The sequence below is a fragment of the Mauremys mutica genome, chromosome 3 (assembly GCF_020497125.1).
Source record: "Mauremys mutica isolate MM-2020 ecotype Southern chromosome 3, ASM2049712v1, whole genome shotgun sequence".
NCBI lineage: Eukaryota > Metazoa > Chordata > Testudines > Geoemydidae > Mauremys > Mauremys mutica.
The window spans coordinates 18997095-19018602 of NC_059074.1; the positions used below are offsets into that span (position 1 = coordinate 18997095).

Below are 21508 nucleotides of genomic sequence, written 5' to 3' on the forward strand. Positions count from 1 at the left end.
ACATTTAAAGTCTCTGGATTGGCTGCTAGATTTAATATCAGTATTTATTTATCTGAGCATTACCCCCCAGGCCCTTTTAAATGGCCCAGGTGGGCTGCAGGGCTCTTAGCCACTGATTCTTTATGGATCTCTATACAAGTAGGACCTTGAACATGCACAGAGCTAAAACTCAGGTTTATTTTAGTTTAACTCATCTCTAACTACACTACAAGTGAAGTGAGTTTGGGGAAGGAGGGGATCTAATCCTACTCCCTTCCTTGCACGAATCACAAAACTGCTGTGTTATGATTAATAGGTGTGAAATCATCCTTCAGGTAACATAACTTGAGGGTATGGCTACACTTGCAGCTGTACAGCGCTGGGAGTTAAACCTGTCTTCGTACAGCTGAGTAGGGAAAGCACTGCAGTCTGTCCACACTGCCAGCTGCCAGCCAGGGCCGCCCAGAGAATTCCGGGGGCCCGGGGTCTTCGGCGGCGGGGGGCCCCCGCTCAGGGGCGGCTCTAGACCCCAGCGCGCCAAGCAGGCGCGTGGGGCGGCCCTTTCCCTGGGGGGCGGCATTTGGCTCCGGTTGAGCTCCCGCAGGCATGCCTGCAGCAGGTCGACCGGAGCCCGGGACGAGCGGACCTGCCGCAGGCATGACTGCGGCGGGTGCCGTGGTCCCGCGGCTCCGGTTGACCTGCCGCAGTCATGCCTGCGGGAGGTCCAGCCGAGCCGCGGGACGAGCGCCCCCTCCGCAGTCATGCCTGCGGCAGGTCCGCTCGTCCCGGGCTCCGGTGGACCTGCCGCAGGCATGCCTGCGGGAGCTCAACCGGAGCCGCGGGAAGAGGGGAAACACTCCAGGGGCCCCGGAAAACACTCATGGGGGCCCCTGCGGGACGCGGGGCCTGGGGCAAATTGCCCCTCTTGCCCCCCCCTCTGGGCGGCCCTGCTGCCAGCTCACTGTCGTGGCCACATTTGCAGTGGCGTTGTGAGTGGTGCATTATGGGCAGCTATCCCACAGAGCACCTCTTCCCATTCTGGCGCCGTGGGTTGTGGGAAGGGGGCGGAGGGGGCGGGGCATTCTGGTTCCTGTCCCAACGCTCCGTGATGCATCGCTTCACATCCCAGCAATCCCTGTGTTTCCGTTCACATTTGGCGCCATCTTTCAACAGTTTCTGTGCAGCGCGATCTGTGTTCCGTTTTGGTCTGCGGGAAATGGAGCCCAAACTGCTGAGGAGTATGCTGACGAGTCTCGCCAGCACATCACGTTTGGCAGTTGAGCTATTCCTTAAGATCCAAAGTGACAATGAGGAGTCCGACGATGATAGCGAATCACGTAATGCGTACTACATGAAATTGCTTGTGGCATTCACGGACATGCTCAGCACCGTGGAACGCTGCTTTTGGGCTTAGGAAACAAGACCTGAGTGGTGGGATCACATCGTCATGCAAGTCTGGGATGACGAGCAGTGGCTGCAGAACTTTCAGATGAGAAAAGCCACTTTCATGGGACTGTGTGAGGAGCTCGCCCCCACCCTGCGGTGCAAGGACACAAGATTGAGAGCTGCCCTGCCAGTGGAGAAGCAGGTGGCTATTGCATCTGGAAGCTGGCAACTCCAGACAGCTACCGATCAGTCGGGAACCAGTTTGGAGTGGGAAAATCGACCGCTGGAATTGTGTTGATGCAGGTTTGCAGGGCCATTAATCACATCCTGCTAAGAAGAACTGTGACTCTGGGGAACGTGCAGGACATTGTGGATGGCTTTGCACAAATGGGTTTCCCTAACTGTGGAGGGGCGATAGATGGGACGCATATTCCTATTCTGGCACCACCCCACCTAGCATCCGAGTACGTTAATTGGAAGGGGTATTTCTCTATGGTTCTCCAGGCGCTTGTGGATCACCGTGGGCGTTTCATTGACATTTACACAGGCTGGCCTGGAAAGATGCATGATGCACGCATCTTTCGGAACACTGGCCTGTTCAGGAAGCTGCAGGCCGGAACATTTTTTCCAGAGCGGAAGATCACAGTAGGGGATGTTGAAATGCCCATTGTGATCCTTGGAGACCCCGCTTACCCATGAATGCCGTGGCTCATGAAACCGTACACAGGGAGCCTTGACAGCAGCAAGGAACGGTTCACAGTCATTCGGCACCGGCTCTGCCTGTAGTTGGAGTGTGCTTTTGGCCATTTAAAGGGGTGCTGGCGATCTCTGTATGGGAAGCTAGACTCGGGGGGGGAAAGCAGCATCCCCGTGGTTATATCCGCATGCTGTACCCTCCATAATATTTGTGAAGGGAAGGGTGAAAGATTCAGTCAGGCATGGACCTCCGAGGTTCAACGCCTGGAGGTTGAATTTGCACAGCCAGAGAGCAGGGCTATTAGAGGGGCCCAGCACAGGGCTGCAAGGATTAGGGATGCCTCGAGGGAGGAATTTGAGGCTGAAAACCAACAGTAATGTTTGGTGCCCTGCATGGGAGTGAAGTGCAGTGGTTACAATGTTAGTAGAAATCTGTGTTTGCTAAACTGATTTGCAGTGCCTGTTTCTTTCCTGGGCTAAGGTATCTTTTACTTTATGCAATAATAAAGACTGTTTTCAAAGCCAAAAATCCATTTATTGAAAAGAAAATTAATTTATTGAAAGAAACACAGCTTTTGAGGAATCAGAAAGGGCAGGGGGGTGGGGTGGGGATCGGTATACTCACAGATTTGCGTATGTCCTGTCCAGAGTGCTGTGCAATGAGTGCTGCACTTCAGGATGGCTATACTGCATGGTGATGGGGGCTGAGTGCAGAGGGTAAGGGTCGTAGTTCTCAGGGCTGGTTGGTGAACATACAGGGGTTGGAGGCAGCTGGTGGCGGTAAGAACCTGGATGCTGGGGAAGGGGGGGGTTGTGGAGCTGACATGGGGGCACAAGGGAAAGAGCTTTGGGACAAGGGCTGTGGGGGGGGGGCGGTAGTGCTCCACCTGCCTGGCTACGAGAGCCTGGATAGAGTCCGCTTGGCGCTCCAGGATGCTGATCAGCCGCTCTGTGCTTTGCTTCCAGTGCGCTGCGTTTTCCTTGTGGATCCTGCTTTCCCTCTCCCTCCACTCCTGCGCTTTTTGATTCTCTGTGAGACTGATGCATCACTTCGTGCAGCATGTCGTCTTTGCTTTTTCGTGGCCTCTTCCGGAGTTTTTACAGTCTCTCAGCTGGTGATAACATGGACAGCTGAGATCTCAAGGTTGCATCTGTAAAGGCAAAATGCAACACTCAACAGAGGCAGCATTGTTTATACCAGACAGAGTAATGATTCCCCCACACTTAAAGAGGGCACACACAGTCTACACAATAGCATAATTTTCCCATCCCAGAGAGAGCGCACATAACCCACGGAAGCCTCGAAATGGTGAGAAAGGGGGACTGATTGTTTTAGGGCTGTACTGTCCTCTTGGTTTCTCTGCCTTGGGGAGAACCAACAGCTGCAGGGGCCACCTACACTGAACACCGTCCCAACATTTTCCACAGGAGTTTATCCTGCAAGATATCTCGCTGCTCAGGGTGACCTGGGAAGCAAAGGAGGGTCTTCTACTGCAATGCGGCTTCCGCCCTGGCCCCTATGCAGCTTGCCTGGGTGCAGCAATGTTCCCCCCCCACACCCCTCGCGGCACAGTGATGTGGACACATTAGCCTGACTGGGACAAGGACCACAGCAGCTCTCCCAATAAACCTGCGCAAGGGCATTGCCCACGCTCTGGATGAGACTTTCAAAGAGATTACCGAGGCCAATTACCGCGACATGATAGACCACATCAATGCACTATTCCACATCTAGGCATGCATGCATGCAGCCCTAACCCTCCTCTCCCAAAAAATTTCCTTCCTGAAAATAAAAGTCACGTACTGGGAACCTGCTCCTCTGTTTATCCTCCACCAAGTACCGGCTGCTGCGACTGGCTACCTTCCTTCTGGCTTGAGAAGAGCTCCTGGCTGCATGCCTCCAGGGACTCTGGAGTGTCTTCCCCCCGCACCAGTACCCTCACTCTCGCTTTCCTCCTCCTCCTCCCCCCGCTCTGAAGTGTCCATCGTGGTCGTCGGATTGGCAGTGGGGTCACCCCTAAGTATCGCGTCCAGCTCTTTGTAGAAATGGCACGTTGTGGGGGCAGCACCGGAGCGGCGGTTTCCCTCGCGGGCTTTGCAGTAGGCACTCCGCAGCTCCTTCACTTTAACCCTGCACTGCAGTGCGTCCTGGTCATGGCCCCTTTCCAGCATGGCCCTTGACATCTGTCCAAAGGTATCGTAATTCCTACAGCTGGAGCGCAGCTGGGACTGCACAGCTTTCTCCCCCCAAACACTGATGAGGTCCAGCAACTCGCCATTGCTCCATGCTGGGGCTCGTTTGGCGCATGGAGGCATGGTCACCTGGACAGATTCACTGATTGCACTCCACACCTGACTGAGCAAACAGGAAGGGGATTTTTAAAATTCCCGGGGAATTTAAAGGGCAGGTCTGACCATTGGTCACCTGAGGCCAGGGCAGTAGAGTTCAAACTGATGAGTAGAGTGACTAGAACAGGCATTGTGGGATACTGCCGAATACTTCTGGAGGCCAATCAGAGCGCATTGGGTGGCCACACGGGCGGCGCAGCGCTGCAGCAGCAGCGCTATACTCTTTATTCCTCTTGTGAAGGTGGAGTACAATCAGCGCTGTAACTGCCGAGATGCAGCGCTGTATGTGCCTTGCCAGTGTGGACGGGGAGTGAGTTACAGCGCTGTAAAGCCACCAACAGGGCTGTAACTCTCAAGTGTAGCCAAGGCCAGAGTATAAGTCCCTACCTAAGACAAAAGGGGGCGGGGGTGTGAACCCACCATCTAGCTTTTGGCTGAGTATTGTTTTGGGTTGGGGGCAGGGGAGGGAAGAGATCATGCAAATACAGAGAAAAGACCCAAAAAAACAGAGAGAAAGAGGTAAGAAAGCTCAGCAGGAACCTGTGAGCGCAGTGTGACCCTGGAAAAAGCTAGAGAGAAAGTTTTGGGGTCTGGTTTGAGGGCAGTAAGCTAAGAATCTGCTCCTTTTTGTTTTTGATTCCTTCTGCATTCAAACACACAGGACTTTGCACATTCCTTCCTTGTAAATAAACAAGATGGTACCCATGAAAATACCAGGCTCCACCAACTTGTACTTTCAATTGGAACATCCCCAGGGTCATGAACTTTGACTAGTCACTTGAGTCAAAAAGGAGCAACATTTGTAAAAACCGACAATTTAGTCAGGCTTTGGTACAGAGAGATTTAGTACCAGAAAATTGTACAGTGGTGTGCAGGGCAGGAATGAGTATTTGCCCAGCTCCAAACAGTCTCAAGCACCTTTGATATGGTTTATAAAATCAGCAGCATTCCTCTCTAGAATTTTAGCCCTGTGTATTCAGCCTTACTCTTGCGATTAGGTAATTATTTGTATTAATAAATCCTAATACTAGAAGAGTTGAATTGTACTGATGGGGAGGGAGGGTAAACTTCAAGCTAAGAAAGCAACTGAGCTCCAAAAGGAATCTGGATAGTAAAATGTGATAGAAGCACAAAAGAAAAATGAAATTAGCTCATGTACACAATTCATTATGCTCCAGTTCTGCAAACATCAAACTGTTCTTTCATGCAGACTGGTAGCCCTCAGAATACTAGTTTACACCCTCAGGTACCGGCTTTGCTTTCTGACTTACTACCTATCAGTGAACTTGCCACTCAGCATTGCCATTTTATAGCAGGCTTTCCCAGCATGCTCTCCTGGCAGCTGACCCTTTAAATCCAGAAGACAACCACCAGCTACAGCACTACAGTGGTCATTTTGCTTCTGAGTTCTGCAAGTTACACTTCTCTTCCTTCTAGACAGCAAATACATGAGCTGCTTTTATGTTTTCTCCTTGCTTGCTTTCAGCAGTGAGCTGTAGATGGTCTGCCAGATACCATCAGCATTTTAACTACTGTGGCCAAGATTTTCAGAAGTGAACACTAATTGGGGGTACCTTAACTTTTAGTGTCTCAAACTAATCCTGAGGCACCCAAAGATCTAAGGCCAGTTAAAACTTTGGCTCATATAAATAAGATCATTCTGAGCAGTTTTAGATGTCACGGTGCTAACAAGTCCATTTATACTACAATTCCCAAAGTTCTCAAAACCAGTGGGAATTTTTTTAAACTATGTCCCTAGTGTAGACAGGGGCATACATACTGAAAAGCTGAAAGTAGGTGCAGTAATAGCAGACAAAGAGAAAAGGATTCATTGGCCCTCATGTATTTCACAGCACTATCATTTTCACAGTACAATGGTTTCTTTAGACATTTTCTTTCTATTGTGCATCAACAGAGGCATTAACAAGTCATATTATAGTAGCAGGAAGGGTATTAGTTCCAGTTCACAAAAATGAGCAGGATAATTGGTATTGTTACTTTCTCTGGATCATTTATTTTTTAAAAGGAATGCTGAGTTGAAACTTGTTAGTTGTTGCACACTTGGTAAAAGTTATCACATGTTCTTATCGCGGTTCCTCTAGTCTATCCTCTTCCTTCTCTTCCAGTTGCTCATTACTCTGGCTTGCTGTGTCTTGCTTTATTTAGACAGCAAGCTCTTTGGGACAGGTGGGTATGATTCACAAGTTAGGTGTGAGATAGGCTTTGTTCAATTGAACCTCAAGAGAGCAAGGTGGAAGGAGCATGGCCTATCACTGAAGGTACAAGACCAGGAAACAAGTGTTCTAAGTTTTATTTCTGACTATGCTAAAGCTCTCTTAGATGTTTGGATGGAAGGCTCTACAGATCTGCAAAGTAAAAATAGTGCTCATACCTCTTCAATCCTAGACAAAAATTGTGAATTCTAGATGTTGGGTTAAACAAATAGAAGTCATCACTCCCTGAACGAGCTTTATTCCATGGAAACAGTGTGAAGAAAGTAATATGACATGGGACAAAAAACTATTCTGTCCTTTGGTATTAACAACACATTTTTGTGCCTGGTCCTGGCTAAACTTCGAATGACTGACAGAGGGACAGTAGTTTTGGGCTTCTGTTCAGGTGTGATCATGAACAGGAGCCAATACAAAGTCAACACTGAAAACAGGATATCTACAGTGGTTGCTACAACACATTAAAAGGACCATCCAAGTAAGAAGTTACATCCAGCACTGTTCACACATGTATGGTATGTCACCAGGGATATGAGTGGCTTACAGAATGGTTCTTTAGGAAGAACTTTCCACTACAATTCACGCTGTCTGACTCTGTGTGCCAGTACAGTAACACCCAAGGCCTGAAGCAGTGTTGGAGCTGGCTTCCATCTGTCTAGATTTTTCACATCGTTCCTTTCTATCTCCAGTTCTTGCTGTTTCTCCTTCACGTGGAAAGGTATGCTGAGGAAAGGAGAAATGCAAATGAGTTAACTAACTGCAAAGTTCACTCGTTACAGCAGAGTGGCTTTCCTGATTTGGTCTTCAACCAAACCAAATTGGACTCAGTGTGGAACATTACAGCATCAGCATATATTTAAATATTAAAGCAGCTTTTGTGTGAAGCATTCAGGGGAAGGTTCCTTTTGCAATCTAATGGGATGCTTAGAGTAGAGCTAGAGAAATATTAATAACATTGTAGAAGGCACTGGCAAAAACTCAGTTGGAATATTGTGTACATTTCTAGTCACCTGTGTTCAAAAAGATGTATTCAGACTGGACCAGGTGCAGAGAAGAACTACTAGTATAATCGGGGGAAGAGAGAGGCTAGCTTATGAGTAGGGGTCTACTTAAATCATGGAGAAATAACACTTCATGGGTTGGTCACAGCATAAATACCATGTAACACATCCATGAAATTTGCTATTTGTGACCAACCCATGACAAAGGTGTGATTTCCCCCCCCCCCACACACACACACACACAGCATTTCTCAAACTGGGGGTCCTATAATAGGGGGTTTCAGTATTGCCGCCACTTACTTCGGCACATCCTTCGGAGCTCAATGGCCAGAGAGTGGTGGCTGCTGGACAGGCGCCTGCCTTTGAAGATAGTGACACTTCCAGCAGAAGTCAGAGTGGCAATATCCTACCATGCCACCTTACTGCTGTGCTGCAGCTGGCAGCAGTGCTGTTTGAAGCTGGGAGGTAGGAGAGTAGCAGCTGCTGGCTGGGAGCCCAGCTCTGAAGGCTGAGCTGCCACCAGCAGCAGTGGAGAAGTAAGGAGGGCATGGTATGGTATTGCCACCCTTACTTCTGCGCTGCTGCTGGTGGGGCACTGCTCTCCACTCTGCCTTCAGAGCTGGGTGGCTGGAGACTAGATTTCATGGTCTGTGACATGATTTTTCACAGCCACAACTTTGATAGACTAGGAGGAGAGGAGATTGAAAGAGTTTGATTTGTTTAGCCTAGCCAAATGAAGACTAAGAGGGGATTTGATGGCTCTCTATAAACACAGCAGCGGGATAAACACCAGGGTGAGAGAAGAGCAATTTAAACTAAAGGACAAAGGCTCTATGTTAATTCACAACAGCTGATCATCTATCCCTGAATATCTTGGATGCTGTTAAGTTAACGCAATCTCTAAGAACTTCCTCTTCATCACTTACTAGAAATTGATTTAGCCGATGTCAAGACATGGGCATACTTCTTTAAAGTCAGAGCAATGGGCTCTCCATCATGTGAATTTACATCTGTTCTTAGACTGAACAAGCAGAGTGAAATCCAAGCATAAGTATAATTATACAAAAACAGATACATATAACAAAACATCCCCTAGATCGTGCATACATACAACCTTAGGTTGGTACAAGATAAAAGCAAAAGAGAACAAAACAGATGCCCATGCTTATCTTTTTCCCAAGAGCAGCTTTGTTTACCAGACCGCACCAAATTATTTTAATTGCGTGTAGGTAATCATCTCTATACAGGTATAGTAGGCTTTTTTTTCACAATGGGAAATTTTGCAGATGAGAGGAGAAGCTTTTTTTATGATGAACACTCTGAATAGCTTACAAGCAACTAACCGCATGAAGAACTTTAAACATCTTTCAGAGTGATAGCCAGGTTAGTCTGTATCAGCAAAAAGAACAAGGAGTACTTGTGGCACCTTAGAGACTAACATTTATTTGGGCATAAGCTTTTGTGGGCTAAAACCCACTTCACTGGATGCCTGCAGTGGAGGAAGATATATAATATGCACAGAGAACATGGAAAAAATTGGTGTTGCCATACCAGCTATAATGAGACTAATCAATTAAAGTGGGCTATTAACATGCAAATTTTCCCTACTGTTACTCACACCTTCTTGTCAACTGTTGGAAATGGGCCATCCTGATTATCACTACAAAAGTATTTTTTTTCCTCCTGCTGATATTTGTAACTTGTGTGAGGATCTAACACAGAGGTGGGCCCATGGGAGCATCCTGCCTGGCCCCTGAGCTCCTGGCCCCTCCCCCGCAGCCACGCTCTGGGCAGCTGGGTTGCACGCTCCTGCAGAGCAGCGTGGCAGGCTCCGGCTGGGTGGCGCGGCTGACAGACATGCTGCTCTGAATGGTATGGTAATGGGGGTGGGTGGTAGGATAAGGGGCAGAGGTTTGGGGGCGGCCAGTCGGGGACGGAGAGAACAGGGGGGTTGGATGGGGGTGGAGTCTCAGGGGATGGTTGGGGTGGGGGGTCCTGGGAGGGGGTGGTTAGGGGACAAGGAGCAGGGGGGGTTGGATGGGTCAGAGGTTCTGAGGAGAGCAGTCAAGGGGCAGGAAGTGGGAGGGGGCAGATAGGGGACGGGGGCCAGGCTGTTTGGGGAGGCACAGCCTTCCCTACCCGGTCCTCCATACAGTTTTGCAAACCCAATGTGGCCCTTGGGCCAAAAAGTTTGCCCACCCGTGATCTTACATCAGAGCAACATGAAATGCTGCAGGTAAACTGGTCAAAAGGGAGTGAGATGCGGTAATGGTGATATATATAATCAGGAATGAGCTCTCGAGCAGATGGTTCAAATAAACATTAGATTTAATTGTGATCTGTTCTTTTGCCCAAATATTTTAATATTTAATTTGATTTTTAAATGGTTTAATTTTAGTGTTTGGAAAAGGTTCTGGTGTGACAAGCCTGGAGAATAAGTATCCCTATTTACTCAGAACCAGATTTAGTACAGGCAGTAGCACAAGTTTCCCATGATGTCTCATGAGCTCAAGGAACTTCCTGCAGGAATGAGAGGGCACTTTGGAGCTGATGGACTAATAGTCCTTGACCTCTCCGCTCAGATCTGGCTACAAGGGTGCCAGTTAATTATTGTTTTTATAGTAATGGCCAGAATGTGCTGGGAGCTGCACATAGGAAGATATGGTCACTGTCCTGAATCTCAGGGCCAAATCAAGCAATCTCTTAGGAATGAGAGTTACTGCATTTATGTAATAGGGTACGTCCATACTACCCGCCCGGGTCGGCGGGTAGCGATCGACTTCTCGGAGTTCGATATATCGCGTCTCATCTAGACGCGATATATCGAACTCCGAACGCGCTCCCGTCGACTCTGGAACTCCACCACCGCGAACGGCGGTGGCGGAGTCAACGGGGGAGCCGCGGACTTCGATCCCACGCCGTGAGGACGGGTAAGTACTTCGAACTAAGGTACTTCGAGTTCCGCTACACTATTCGCGTAGCTGAAGTTGCATACCTTTGTTCGAACCCCCCCCCCCAGTGTAGACCAGGCCATAGTCACACTGACTTGCATGGAGAGTTATTTATGTCCAGGTGTTTGCAGGATCAGGATCCAAGGCTTGTTACCATATGTCAAGTGCGGAGATCCACTGAACAGACAAGAAAAGTGTCAGGGTATGGGTTGGCACCAATTGCACCAATACCTCACTAATGTGGACACTGAACCTTTCAGGATTCATGCTGCCCAGAGCGCCCCAGAACCTCCACCCAGTGTAACTAAATAATGTGGCCCTGCTCCCTCCCTTAACCATACGTGTAACTTTACCCATTTGAATGCCCATGGATGTCAGTAGAACTTGGGATGTACGAAATTACACACCTGCTAATGTGCTTTGCTGGATCAAGGCCTAAGGTCCTAGGCCGGGCCTGACTTCTCTTTTACACCAGTGTTATGTCCTTGGAGTTGATCCCCATTTAAAGTGGTCTAAGTGAGAAGTGAATCAGGACATATGGAACAAATCTTGCTCTCAGTTACAGCAACACAAAGCCAGAGCGCCTCAATAGAAATCAATACAGTTATTCTGGATTTTCACTGTTGTAACTCAGAGCACTATTTCTATCTCAAATGGTGGCATGTTTCCTTTATTCGCTGGAGCCTCTCATTTCACCTGTGAAAACCATACTATCATTCTGAATTTTATTATGTAACGATCTTATTATCTGTAAATCACAAATCCATATTTTAACATACGTTTCAGATCAGCCTTTCTTAAACACAGGCTGCTCTAAGCCCAGTCAGTCTCACTGCTAGGGGCTCTAATCACCACAGGAGGGAGATAAAGCTACACCGTTCACATGCCTGATTCCCTGCCACAGCCATCAAAGGAAAAACAGTAGGAAAGGATTACATGGTAACTTCCCTCTTTCTGCTGCTATTCCACTCCACACTCTCTAAAGGCATGACTACAGAAGCATTTAGTTTGCAACAAGCTGGGGTGTGAATTGACCCTGCATTAGCCTGCCTCAGACTAACTGTCCATGTGGACCTTGCTGACAGGCATCAATGCTTTGATCTAGTTCTCTTTGGGACTAGATCAGACAATGTACTTCTGTTCCTGCATTGTTTAAAATATTTCAAATAAACAATACTCTTACATTATAAAATCTACAATGCCCTGGCCGAATAGTAGATTCAGTGCCCCTATAGTGGTGATACGCATCATGATAATCCCCACATTAAGCCCACCTCCTTCAAATGCTTGAGTAAAGAGATGCGTTTTGTGCATACAGCCCCAGCTGAGATCAGGGCACAGTCATGCTAGGTGCTGTGCAAACATCTACTACCACACTATCCTTGCCCTAAAACATTTACAATGTAAATAGACAGGACAATAAAAAAATCGGACTTGGAAAGATCTAGGGTGGAGTGAATTCCAGAACCCAAATCACAAATATTACTATGAATTAATGAAATGTGGTCTCTTGCGTATGAATCTAAACGTTTATCTACATAGGGACACTCAGGAAAATTAACCCAAATTAACTGCAGATGTGAATTTACAGTAGATTAGTTAAACCACATTAAGCCCCTGTGTGGGTTCTCTTATTTAGAATTAAAGTGGATTTAGCTAAATCAAATTAAGACCACTTTAATTCTGAATGAGCACATCCACACAGGAGTTTAATGCACTTTAACTAATACACTTTAAAAATTAATTCAGATTAATTTTCCTAAGTGTTCCTGTGTAGACATACCTTCTGTGATCAATGGCTGTAGCTGTTGTTTAATTGCAGAGATGTACCAGTTTCAAGTGCTGCTGGTGTGTGTACAAAATCTTTTCCTTGATACGCTGAGTAAATACAACTACTAGAAGGCATGGAAATATGTGCAATCTGAATGGTTGTGATTGTAAAACACAATATTTATGAATGCAAAAGATATGTTTACAAGCATCCCTACTACTCTGATTCAGAGGTCTTGATAACTGCCAAGGGAGTTGGGGCCTGTGTTAGCAAAGGTCTGCCAAAGTGAGCTCACTAACAGCACAAAACAGGTGTTTGTCAAAGAGTCAAAAGAAAGCAAAGGGAACAAAGAGCATGAGGTGGGAGTAACAAGGAATGCAGGACTCATGAGAGGAAAGGAAGAGTTTCTTCTTTAACAGTTTGTTGCTTCTCCCCAGAAACTCACAGCACGCCGCCATTTTCTTTTCCTTGTGTGCTGTTCATGGACAATACCTCTCAAATGTCCTTGTTTTGAGACATCACTCATCTCTTTCAAAGTTATGTAAGTGGCACACAGATTTGGAGTTCCCTCACTTTTTTCCTTGTTGAAAATGATTTACATCAGAAATAAAGTATAAAGCTCACAGCATGCTATGTCCCTCATTTTGGGTCTTCGACATATTGCATCTCTCAGCTGGGCCTTGGCAGACTGAGTTATAGGCCACGGATTATAGCAGCATTGACTAGTTTATGCCTGGTTATAATTTCATTTAGAAAGATTAATTAAAAGGGGGTTTTATTGTTCACAGTTAAGCTTATTGACGAGACAGAGATCAGATTCTGGCCTTATCATTGTGTCACCCTGTTACTAGGTTCTGACTGCAGATAATTAAGGATCTTCACTTCCCAAAACAATTGTGAATTAATTTCTAAATCAATAATATTTCAAAGTTTGAAGTAAATGAGGTTTTCTGGAGACACTATGCACAATTTTTGGTAAGTATCCTTCTAAACATCATTCCGACAGTACAATATGGTCAATTTGGCTGTATTTTTGGTCAGTAAAAAAAAAAATCCAATTGACTTACAAAGCTAACCCTTCATTCTAAATGTGTTCTTCAACAAACATTCATTTAAATATGTATTTAAAAAAAAATAAAGTAGATTTCACTCTCGTTATGTCACCTGTCTTGGAAGCCATTAAAAAGAGAGAGACTGTATCAACATTATCCTAATTGATTTTATAATAGTTGGCAGACAAAGTCCAGGAGACATACCGGTATATCAGAAAGGGTGTCAATATTGAGAGGCCTGTAAATAGCTGAAAATTCCCTTATGGAACAGTTTTAGAATGTAAGGGCCCACAGTGAGCTCAGTAGAAAGACTTCTGTTGACTCAACAGGTGTTGAATCAGGCTCTAGCAGCATGTGATCCTCTGTATAGATTTGTTGAACCAACATGAAGAATTCTGTAGATGAAGAATTCTATCTCTAAACAGGTCTGTAGAAAGAGTGTCATCTGCTACATTCTCTGGGTTTTGGAGTGCACACTTTAGGAACCCTATTTAATTTCTATAGAACCCTATTAATTGTATTCCTATTAAGCTCAACAGGACTTTTCCAAACAGGAGACGAAGGACCTGATTCTCCTCTTACTTTACACCAGTTAAATCCATTGATTTTTGACTGAGTTTCCCCTGATTTGTACTGGTGTAAGTGTGGTCTGAATCTGTCCCATATATTCTAGCTGTTCCTTGTGCTCCAAAGCAGATACTTACCAAGGAGTCTGTGACAAGCGCTGGAGAGGGATAAATGTATCTGCTTTCCTTTTGTATGTTGCACTGTAAAAGAAAATAGAGCTGTAAAACTACCTTGGCTTCCTGTAGAGGCATGTCAGTAGCTGGCTTCCTTTCAATAAAATGGATTTGCTGGTATTCCCTTTCCCAGAAATACAGTGCATTCCAAATGCATTCTGCTATAGAATTTTGTAAGCAACTTCAAATCATAGAATATCAGGGTTGGAAGGGACTTCAGGAGGTCATCTAGTCCAACCCCCTGCTCAAAGCAGGACCAATCCCCAACTAAATCATCCCAGCCAGGGCTTTGTCAAGCCTGACCTTAAAAACCTATAAGGAAGGAGATTCCACCACCTCCCTAGGTAACCCATTCCAGTGTTTCACTACCCTCCTAGTGAAAAAGTTTTTTCCTAATATCCAACCTAAATCTCCCCCACTGCAACTTGAGACCATTACTACTTGTTCTGTCATCTGCTACCACTGAGAACAGTCTAGATCCATCCTCTTTGGAACCCCCTTTCAGGTAGTTGAAAGCAGCTATCAAATCTCCCCTCATTCTTCTCTTCTGCAGACTAAACAATCCCAGTTCCATCAGCCTCTCCTCATAAGTCATGTGCTCCAGCCCCCTAATCAGTTTTGTTGCCGTCCACTGGACTTTCCAATTTTTCCACATCTTTCTTGTAGTGTGGGGCCCAAAACTGGACATAGTACTCCAGATGAGGCCTCACCGATGCAGAATAGAGGGGAATGATCATGTCCCTCGATCTGCTGGCAGGGCTCCTACTTATACAGCCCAAAATGCTGTTAGCCTTCTTGGCAACAAGGACACACTGTTGACTCTCATCCAGCTTCTCATCCACTGTAACCCCTAGGTCCTTTTCTGCAGAACTGTTGCCTAGCCATTTGGTCCCGAGTTGGTAGCAGTGCATGGGATTCTTCTGTCCTAAGTGCAGGACTCTGCACTTGTCCTTGTTGAACCTCATCAGATTTCTTTTGGCCCAATCCTCTAATTTGTCTAGGTCCCTCTGTATCCTATCCCTACCCTCCAGCGTATCAACCACGCCTCCCAGTTTAGTGTCATCTGCAAACTTGCACATCAGTAGTGAAATCCGCATTTCTTTTTCAGATAGCATACTCCATATTAGAGTGGGTCCACAGGGATGTTTTTCTACATTCTATCATAAGTGCCTTTCACTATACAATTCACCTTTGATTTATCTACTGGAAGCTCTCTACTACCCTTTCACTCAAATGCAGCAAAGTACTTAAGTATGGGCATTATTTTAAACACTTGAGTCTCTCCATTGACTTCAGTTGGATTCCTCGTGTACTTAACCTTACACAGGTGCTTAAATACCTTGTAGAATTGGGGTCTAAATTTCCATTAAAATATCACTACCCTTATTTTGTCAGCAACCAACCATATTTCTTATTTGAACACACTTTAGCTAATGCTTCCAGCTCCTCTCCAGAAGTTTCTTTCCCTGCCACATTCAAAATAGCCCCACTTCTATAGAAAACACAACCTAATATGAACTTTCCTTACCATTATCTATAGCCTGTAACCCACCACCATTTCTTCAGCAAAGTTTTAGTAAAGGGGGGGTCTTCTCTTACTTTTTTTATCACTTTTTCCCTCACAACCTCCTTGATAACACTCACTCTGGCTTTTACAGGAGTAAGTCTGCTTCCCTGCAGATGGCTAATTATCAACTTTTTGCCTGTGACCAGGGCTTAAATTCAGCAGATGCTATCCAAAGCAGAGCTCTAGTAAATATTTTCAAACCAGTGGGATGAGCCCCAGCGCCTCCTGCTGGGCAGAAGTCCTGAGCAGTAGCTCTGAACTGAAGCCCCAAGCCTGGATGCACCTGACAGGGCTGAAGCCCCAACACCCGGTGTGCCCTGCAGGGCTAAAGCCCTAAGACCTTCCCACTGCACAACTGAAGCCTGGAGTCCCAAACTGGGAGAGCAAGGGGTGCTCCAGGAAGTAGCATATGAGAATTTAAGCCCTACCCGTGACCCTACGTGATCTCAAAGTACCAACGGTTTTCTCTCTCTATCTCTTGAGCTGCTTCCTGAAGTTGATGTCTTCAGTACTCTCCTGTCCTGAATTCCACCCTAACTCCCTAACCACAGCATTTTTATCTCTGGCAGAGACTTTGCATCTTTCTCTCATTCCCTCCATTAGGAAAAGGCTGAAGGCTCTTTCCCTAGCCCTCATCTTGTTAAGCGGGGTCACCCTTAAAACCTTGCCACTACTGACCTTGATAAATGGTTACAGTTACTTCAGAAGCTGCAGATTCATCTAAAGTTCCTTATAGAATACCTAAAACATTGCAAACTGGGAGGTAAAAGCTATACAGTTATATAAGGAATTATTTAGGCTCAATGGCCAGTTTATAATAATGTCCACTATATTTAGCTTTTTCTTCTAAGATGTCTCATTACTAGCATCAGCTCCAGACATCACTTATATGCCAATGACAGCCAAATCTACCTTGTCCATCCATGAAATGTCCACCTTGTTACTAAGCTGCATTCTTATTGGCTTCTGCAAACTGGGCTGAACCCCACCCGTCACATCATTCTGACCTTTCAACTCTTGTGTCTTGCTTTTGCATCTGCCTTACTCGGCCGTACTAAGTCTCAACTTTACAACCTGTGATTGACACGCTTTTCTTTTCGTATGACTCCCTTACCTGAATATGTCTCCCTTACACACTTTTTGCATGCCTTTGGTCCCATCTGTCTGAACCCTCATGTTCAGATTGTAACTTATAGACTGGCCTGCAAATTTTCATAATAGCAATGGCATACAATAGGATGAAGTATTTTTCTCAGAAGCAATACTTACTAGAAGGCACACACAAAAAGCAAACCATACTTTCTGTGAATAGCTTTGAAAACGTGTAATACTATCTAGAAAATGCCTTGTTAGTCCACTTGTCACCACCATATTTATGAAGCAATGTGTCATCAATCTGTGTTGCAGCTACATTCAAACTGGTTTGCATTTCATTGTGGTACGCTGCCATCTTATATTTGTTGTTTCATTTCAACAGGCAAGTTTGCACATAAGTTGGCCACAGTTTTGTCATACTGAACAGTGCGTGTCTGTGTGCAGACTGGGAGGAACTGAACTGTGTGAAAAGAACTGCTTGAATGAAAAGAGAAATGGGCACATTGCTTAGTTGTTAGCCCTATTGGACCTGAATCTCATGTCACTCCATTGATTACAGGGAAGCTACTCCTGGTTTTCACTGATTGGAGAGGAGAATTGAAATATTCAAAAATGGCTGGTGATTTTGGGTGCCCAATTTGAGATACTTGAAAGGATCATGATTTTCAGAAACTGGAGCACCCGTTCTCTGAAAATCAGACCCTTTAAGGTGTCTCTTGGCCCTTGTTTTTCATAATTTTCCACCACTATATATAATCTATGATGCCTGTGGGTTTAATTAAATAAGTGTCCCACATGACAGTTCTATACTCAGGAATGGTGCATAATAATTTAATTTTACCAAATAAGAGGTCACATCCAGATTACGAATTTACCACCCAAAGTTCACCACAGGTCTTGTTGATCCAAATTTGTGAAAGTTTCTGCTGTGTTCTGGACAGCTGTAGCAGTTGTCACAGGGGGTTACCATTGCAATGCCATTTCTGTGATCGATTTCTATCTCCATTGTAACAAACAAAATTATAACAAAATAAGGAATTCCTTCCTTAACAGAAAATGTATGAGAGCTAAATTACATTGACTTAATATCGTATATTAATAATAAATAATATTTATTTTTATATATATAAAAAATCTCCCACCGACTTCATTTGCTGGGATCCCTAATTGATTTTTGCTCTAAAATTGACCCAAAAAGATTGTTGGTCCCTAAAAGTTTTGCAACATAATTTTCTGCCATTCTCCTGATGTTCCCTTAGTGGGGATACAAGAGGCTCATCTATAATTTAGATCAGAATCAGGATTTATTATGAAGCATTTAAAAATAATTAATATCTTGATTATATAAATCAGTGTTTATCTATAGGTCTAACCATGTTTTACAGAAGAGGTAGGCATCATCATCATCCCCATTTTACCGATGGGGTAATTGAGGCACAGCGTTGAAGTGACTTGGCTAAGGTCACCCACCCGGGCAGGTGTAAAGTCAGGAATAGAATCCTGACCTCCTGCGTTTGTGTCCAATATTATCACCTTTACAGTCACAGGGAACAGCAGATGTTTCCTAAGGCTACCCAGCTTGGTCTGTATATGTCTCAACACCTTGGTCAAGGATGCTGGATGAGGCAGGAGCAGAATTATCCCTTAGTATTTGTGAAAGATGCTGGACTGAAAGCGCAAGAGATAAACAGTGAAAGTGCAAGCTTCTATGGTGCATTAGTGTGTCTCAATTCTACTGTGGAGAGACTACTTCCACAAGTGTGAGTATATTTCAGTTTCCTAACCACTGAATTGTGGAAAAGAGAGTGAGAGGTGCCGCGTATCTTTAAAAGATAATGATTATGGAAGTTGTGCAACCATGGGTGTGTTACTTGTACATAATATCTTCGAGGCTACTCTATGGCCTTCATTCACCACAGACTGCAGCTCATCTCTTAATCAACGTAATGCTTCACAAATTCTTTCACACAGGAAGGCATGGCATACAGTGGATTGGGAAACAGAACTCCAAGCGTTTGATTAACCACTACATTTCTCCAGTTTTATGCCAGCATAGCTCCATTGATTTCAATAGACACTATTCAGTGGAGTTACACCAGCATTTAAATTCTATTCCTGACTATGCCACTGACTTGCTGCTGTTGTGTCATGATGGGCCAGATCTTCAGCTGGGGTAAATCAACATAACTCCAGTGACTTCAGTGGATCTATGCTGCTTTCCCCTAGCCAAGGAACTGGCCCGTAACTGTGTTGTGCTTCCATTGGCTATCTAATAATGCTTGCCTATATCATAAGTATATTGTGGCAGTTAATGTCTATAAAGTACTCGTAGATTCTCGGATCAATGGTGTTATACAAAGCATTACTATTCTTATAGCAAATTGCTCAGAGTTGCAGTTGGAGAGAACCTCCCTGTTATAGTGGCAGGGAAAAAAAACAGACTGAGAATAGTGGCAGCTTAGATCTTTCCTTGTTCTTATGAGGACCAGTCTTGGTGTCCATACTCAGACAAACTGTCATTGACTTCAGTGGGAGCTTTACTTCCATAACGAATAAGTAAGAAGCTCAGGAATTGTCCCGTAGCTCCTCAATGTCTTCCAAGCAAAACCTATCTGTGATTATAAATGGTATTTCCTGAGAAGGAGATAGAACTAAAATGCAATTGAAGCTGTACCCTTAATTTAGTTCCAGACTTTGTAATTAATCTTTTTAAGACATGGGCAGATTAGAAACAGGATGTTCAGACATAATGACTGGTTGACTCATCAATAACTGGGTTGGCTAAAGAACAGTGCTAAAGAACAGATTTTAGGCTATCTAGTTATGTTAGTACCCTCACTGAAAACAGATTTTAAAATGTACAATGTCTACACTGTTAAGGTATGTCTTCACTACTGGCCAGATCCATGGGCAGCGATCGATCCAGTGGGGATTGATTTATCGTGTCTACTCTAGATGTGGTAAATAAATCCCTGAGCACTCTCTCGTCAACTCCTGTACTCCAGCTCGGCGAGAGGCGCAGGCAGAGTCAACAGGGGAGCGGCAACAGTCGACTCACCGTAGTGAAGACACCACGGTAAGTAGATCTAAATATGTTGACTTCAGCTACATTATTCAAGTAGCTGAAGTAGTGTAACTTTGATCGATTTCCCCCACCCCTCACCCAGTGTACACCAGGCCTTAGTTACACTACTGCTCACAAATATAAGCTTAATTGTCCATGTAAAAGGATATTGTCACATTTAATTATGTAAAATATACAGCATCACTAATTCCTGAACTGAAGAATTTAGTCATTTGGATATATAACACTTCTCTGGGCTGATTATGAAACATACACATTGGCTAAAGTCAACAGTGTCTTTCTGTAAATTTCTATATGATTCACTCTTAACAAATAACAATGCATGGATTTCTAAATCTTTAGTTACTGTTGATTTTAATGAAATAGATGAAGAAGGTAAAATGCATCTGTATATTGTATAAACCGATCTAAACTGGGGTGGGGGGGAGTTAATTCTCAAAAATGATGCAGTACATAACAGTCCAGAGAATAGATTGATGCTCTCACTCTCTCGCTGTCTGTGTATACATACAGAATTTTCCTGTAAGAGTCAGAAATTGAATATGAGAAAAGGAAAGGCAGAGGATATCATCATGATTTTAAGATATGGCCCAAGATTTTAAAAAGTGGCTAATGATTTGGGGTTCCTTCATTTGTGAGTGCCCGACCTAAAACATCTTAAAGGAGACTGCGTTTTCTTCAGAAAATGCTCTCTGCCTGCCCTCTGAAAATTACAGCATTGAAGCACCCCAAATTACTAGTCACTTTTGAAAATTTTAGCTTGAATGTCTACGGCTTTGCACCCCAATCTACATTTAGATAGGTACATGGTCAGGTTTGCAAAGATTCGGAGTACTCACAACCATAGCCGCTGAGCACCTCTGAAAGATTTTTAAATGTTGGTCGGCATGAACATCATATTGTATGTCCTGGGGAAACAGACATTAGCTAGACTGTCTGAAGCCTGCTGTTTCAGCCATACAGTTCTTGTTTCTCAAACTGTTTACTCTTAATTTCTCGCATCATTCTAATCTTGATAATGATGCTCATCTATGTTCTTAGATATCCACTTATCGTGCCCCAACAAACCAACATAGGTTGTGTATTGAACCTGAGATTTCCAAGCCTCTGGTGCAATGCATGAATGTTGCCCCCAAGTCTTTTAGGATGTTCTAGAGTTAGCAATTGTTTTAGAGATTGTACCATGTTTTTTTCTTCCCAAACGCATTTCTAACATCCTTTCTGATGCAGAGGTTTTGTTTCGGAGGAAGAGACCATTGAATATGCATCGCTTCCCAATATGATATGTGTGAAGACCAAACCTTGGATATAAAGTCCATTCCAAGTCTGGGGCCCTCTTGTTTTCTGAAAGAAATGTGAAACACATAGGGAATAGAAGTAAGTTCACACTTTAAAGATCCACCTTAAACATTGCTTATTTATTGAATAATTTTGTTAGATATTCCCTTTAATAATAACAACAACAACAACATATACAGTTACACTAGCTAGTTCACACTGATTACTCTGCCTGTAAGTCTTTGTCTATTCTGGATATTTAGAGTGTAAACGCCTCGGGGCAGGGCTCTCTACTATTCTGTCTTTATACAGTGCCTCGCACAATGG

At 44.6% G+C, this 21508-nt stretch overlaps 1 protein-coding gene across 5 annotated transcripts in view; it reads right to left on the reverse strand.

Moving 5' to 3' along the window:
• Positions 1-2920: 2920 nt before the first annotated feature.
• SPATS1 (spermatogenesis associated serine rich 1) overlaps positions 2921-21508 on the reverse strand; it is a 30502-nt gene continuing 11914 nt past the window's right edge. The window contains exons 4-8 of one of the 5 annotated variants that reach the window (XM_045011059.1): positions 21086-21247; positions 17694-17814; positions 14121-14183; positions 7186-7364; positions 2921-3212 (exon numbers count right to left, since the gene is read on the reverse strand). In XM_045011059.1, the coding sequence (XP_044866994.1) occupies positions 7214-7364; positions 14121-14183; positions 17694-17814; positions 21086-21247 (497 nt within the window). In that variant the 3' untranslated portion in view covers positions 2921-3212; positions 7186-7213. Of the gene's footprint in view, positions 3213-6397; positions 7365-10688; positions 10771-14120; positions 14184-17693; positions 17815-21085; positions 21248-21508 lie in introns of those variants that run through there. The other 4 variants (XM_045011061.1, XM_045011062.1, XM_045011060.1 and 1 more) reach the window with 4 other exon arrangements.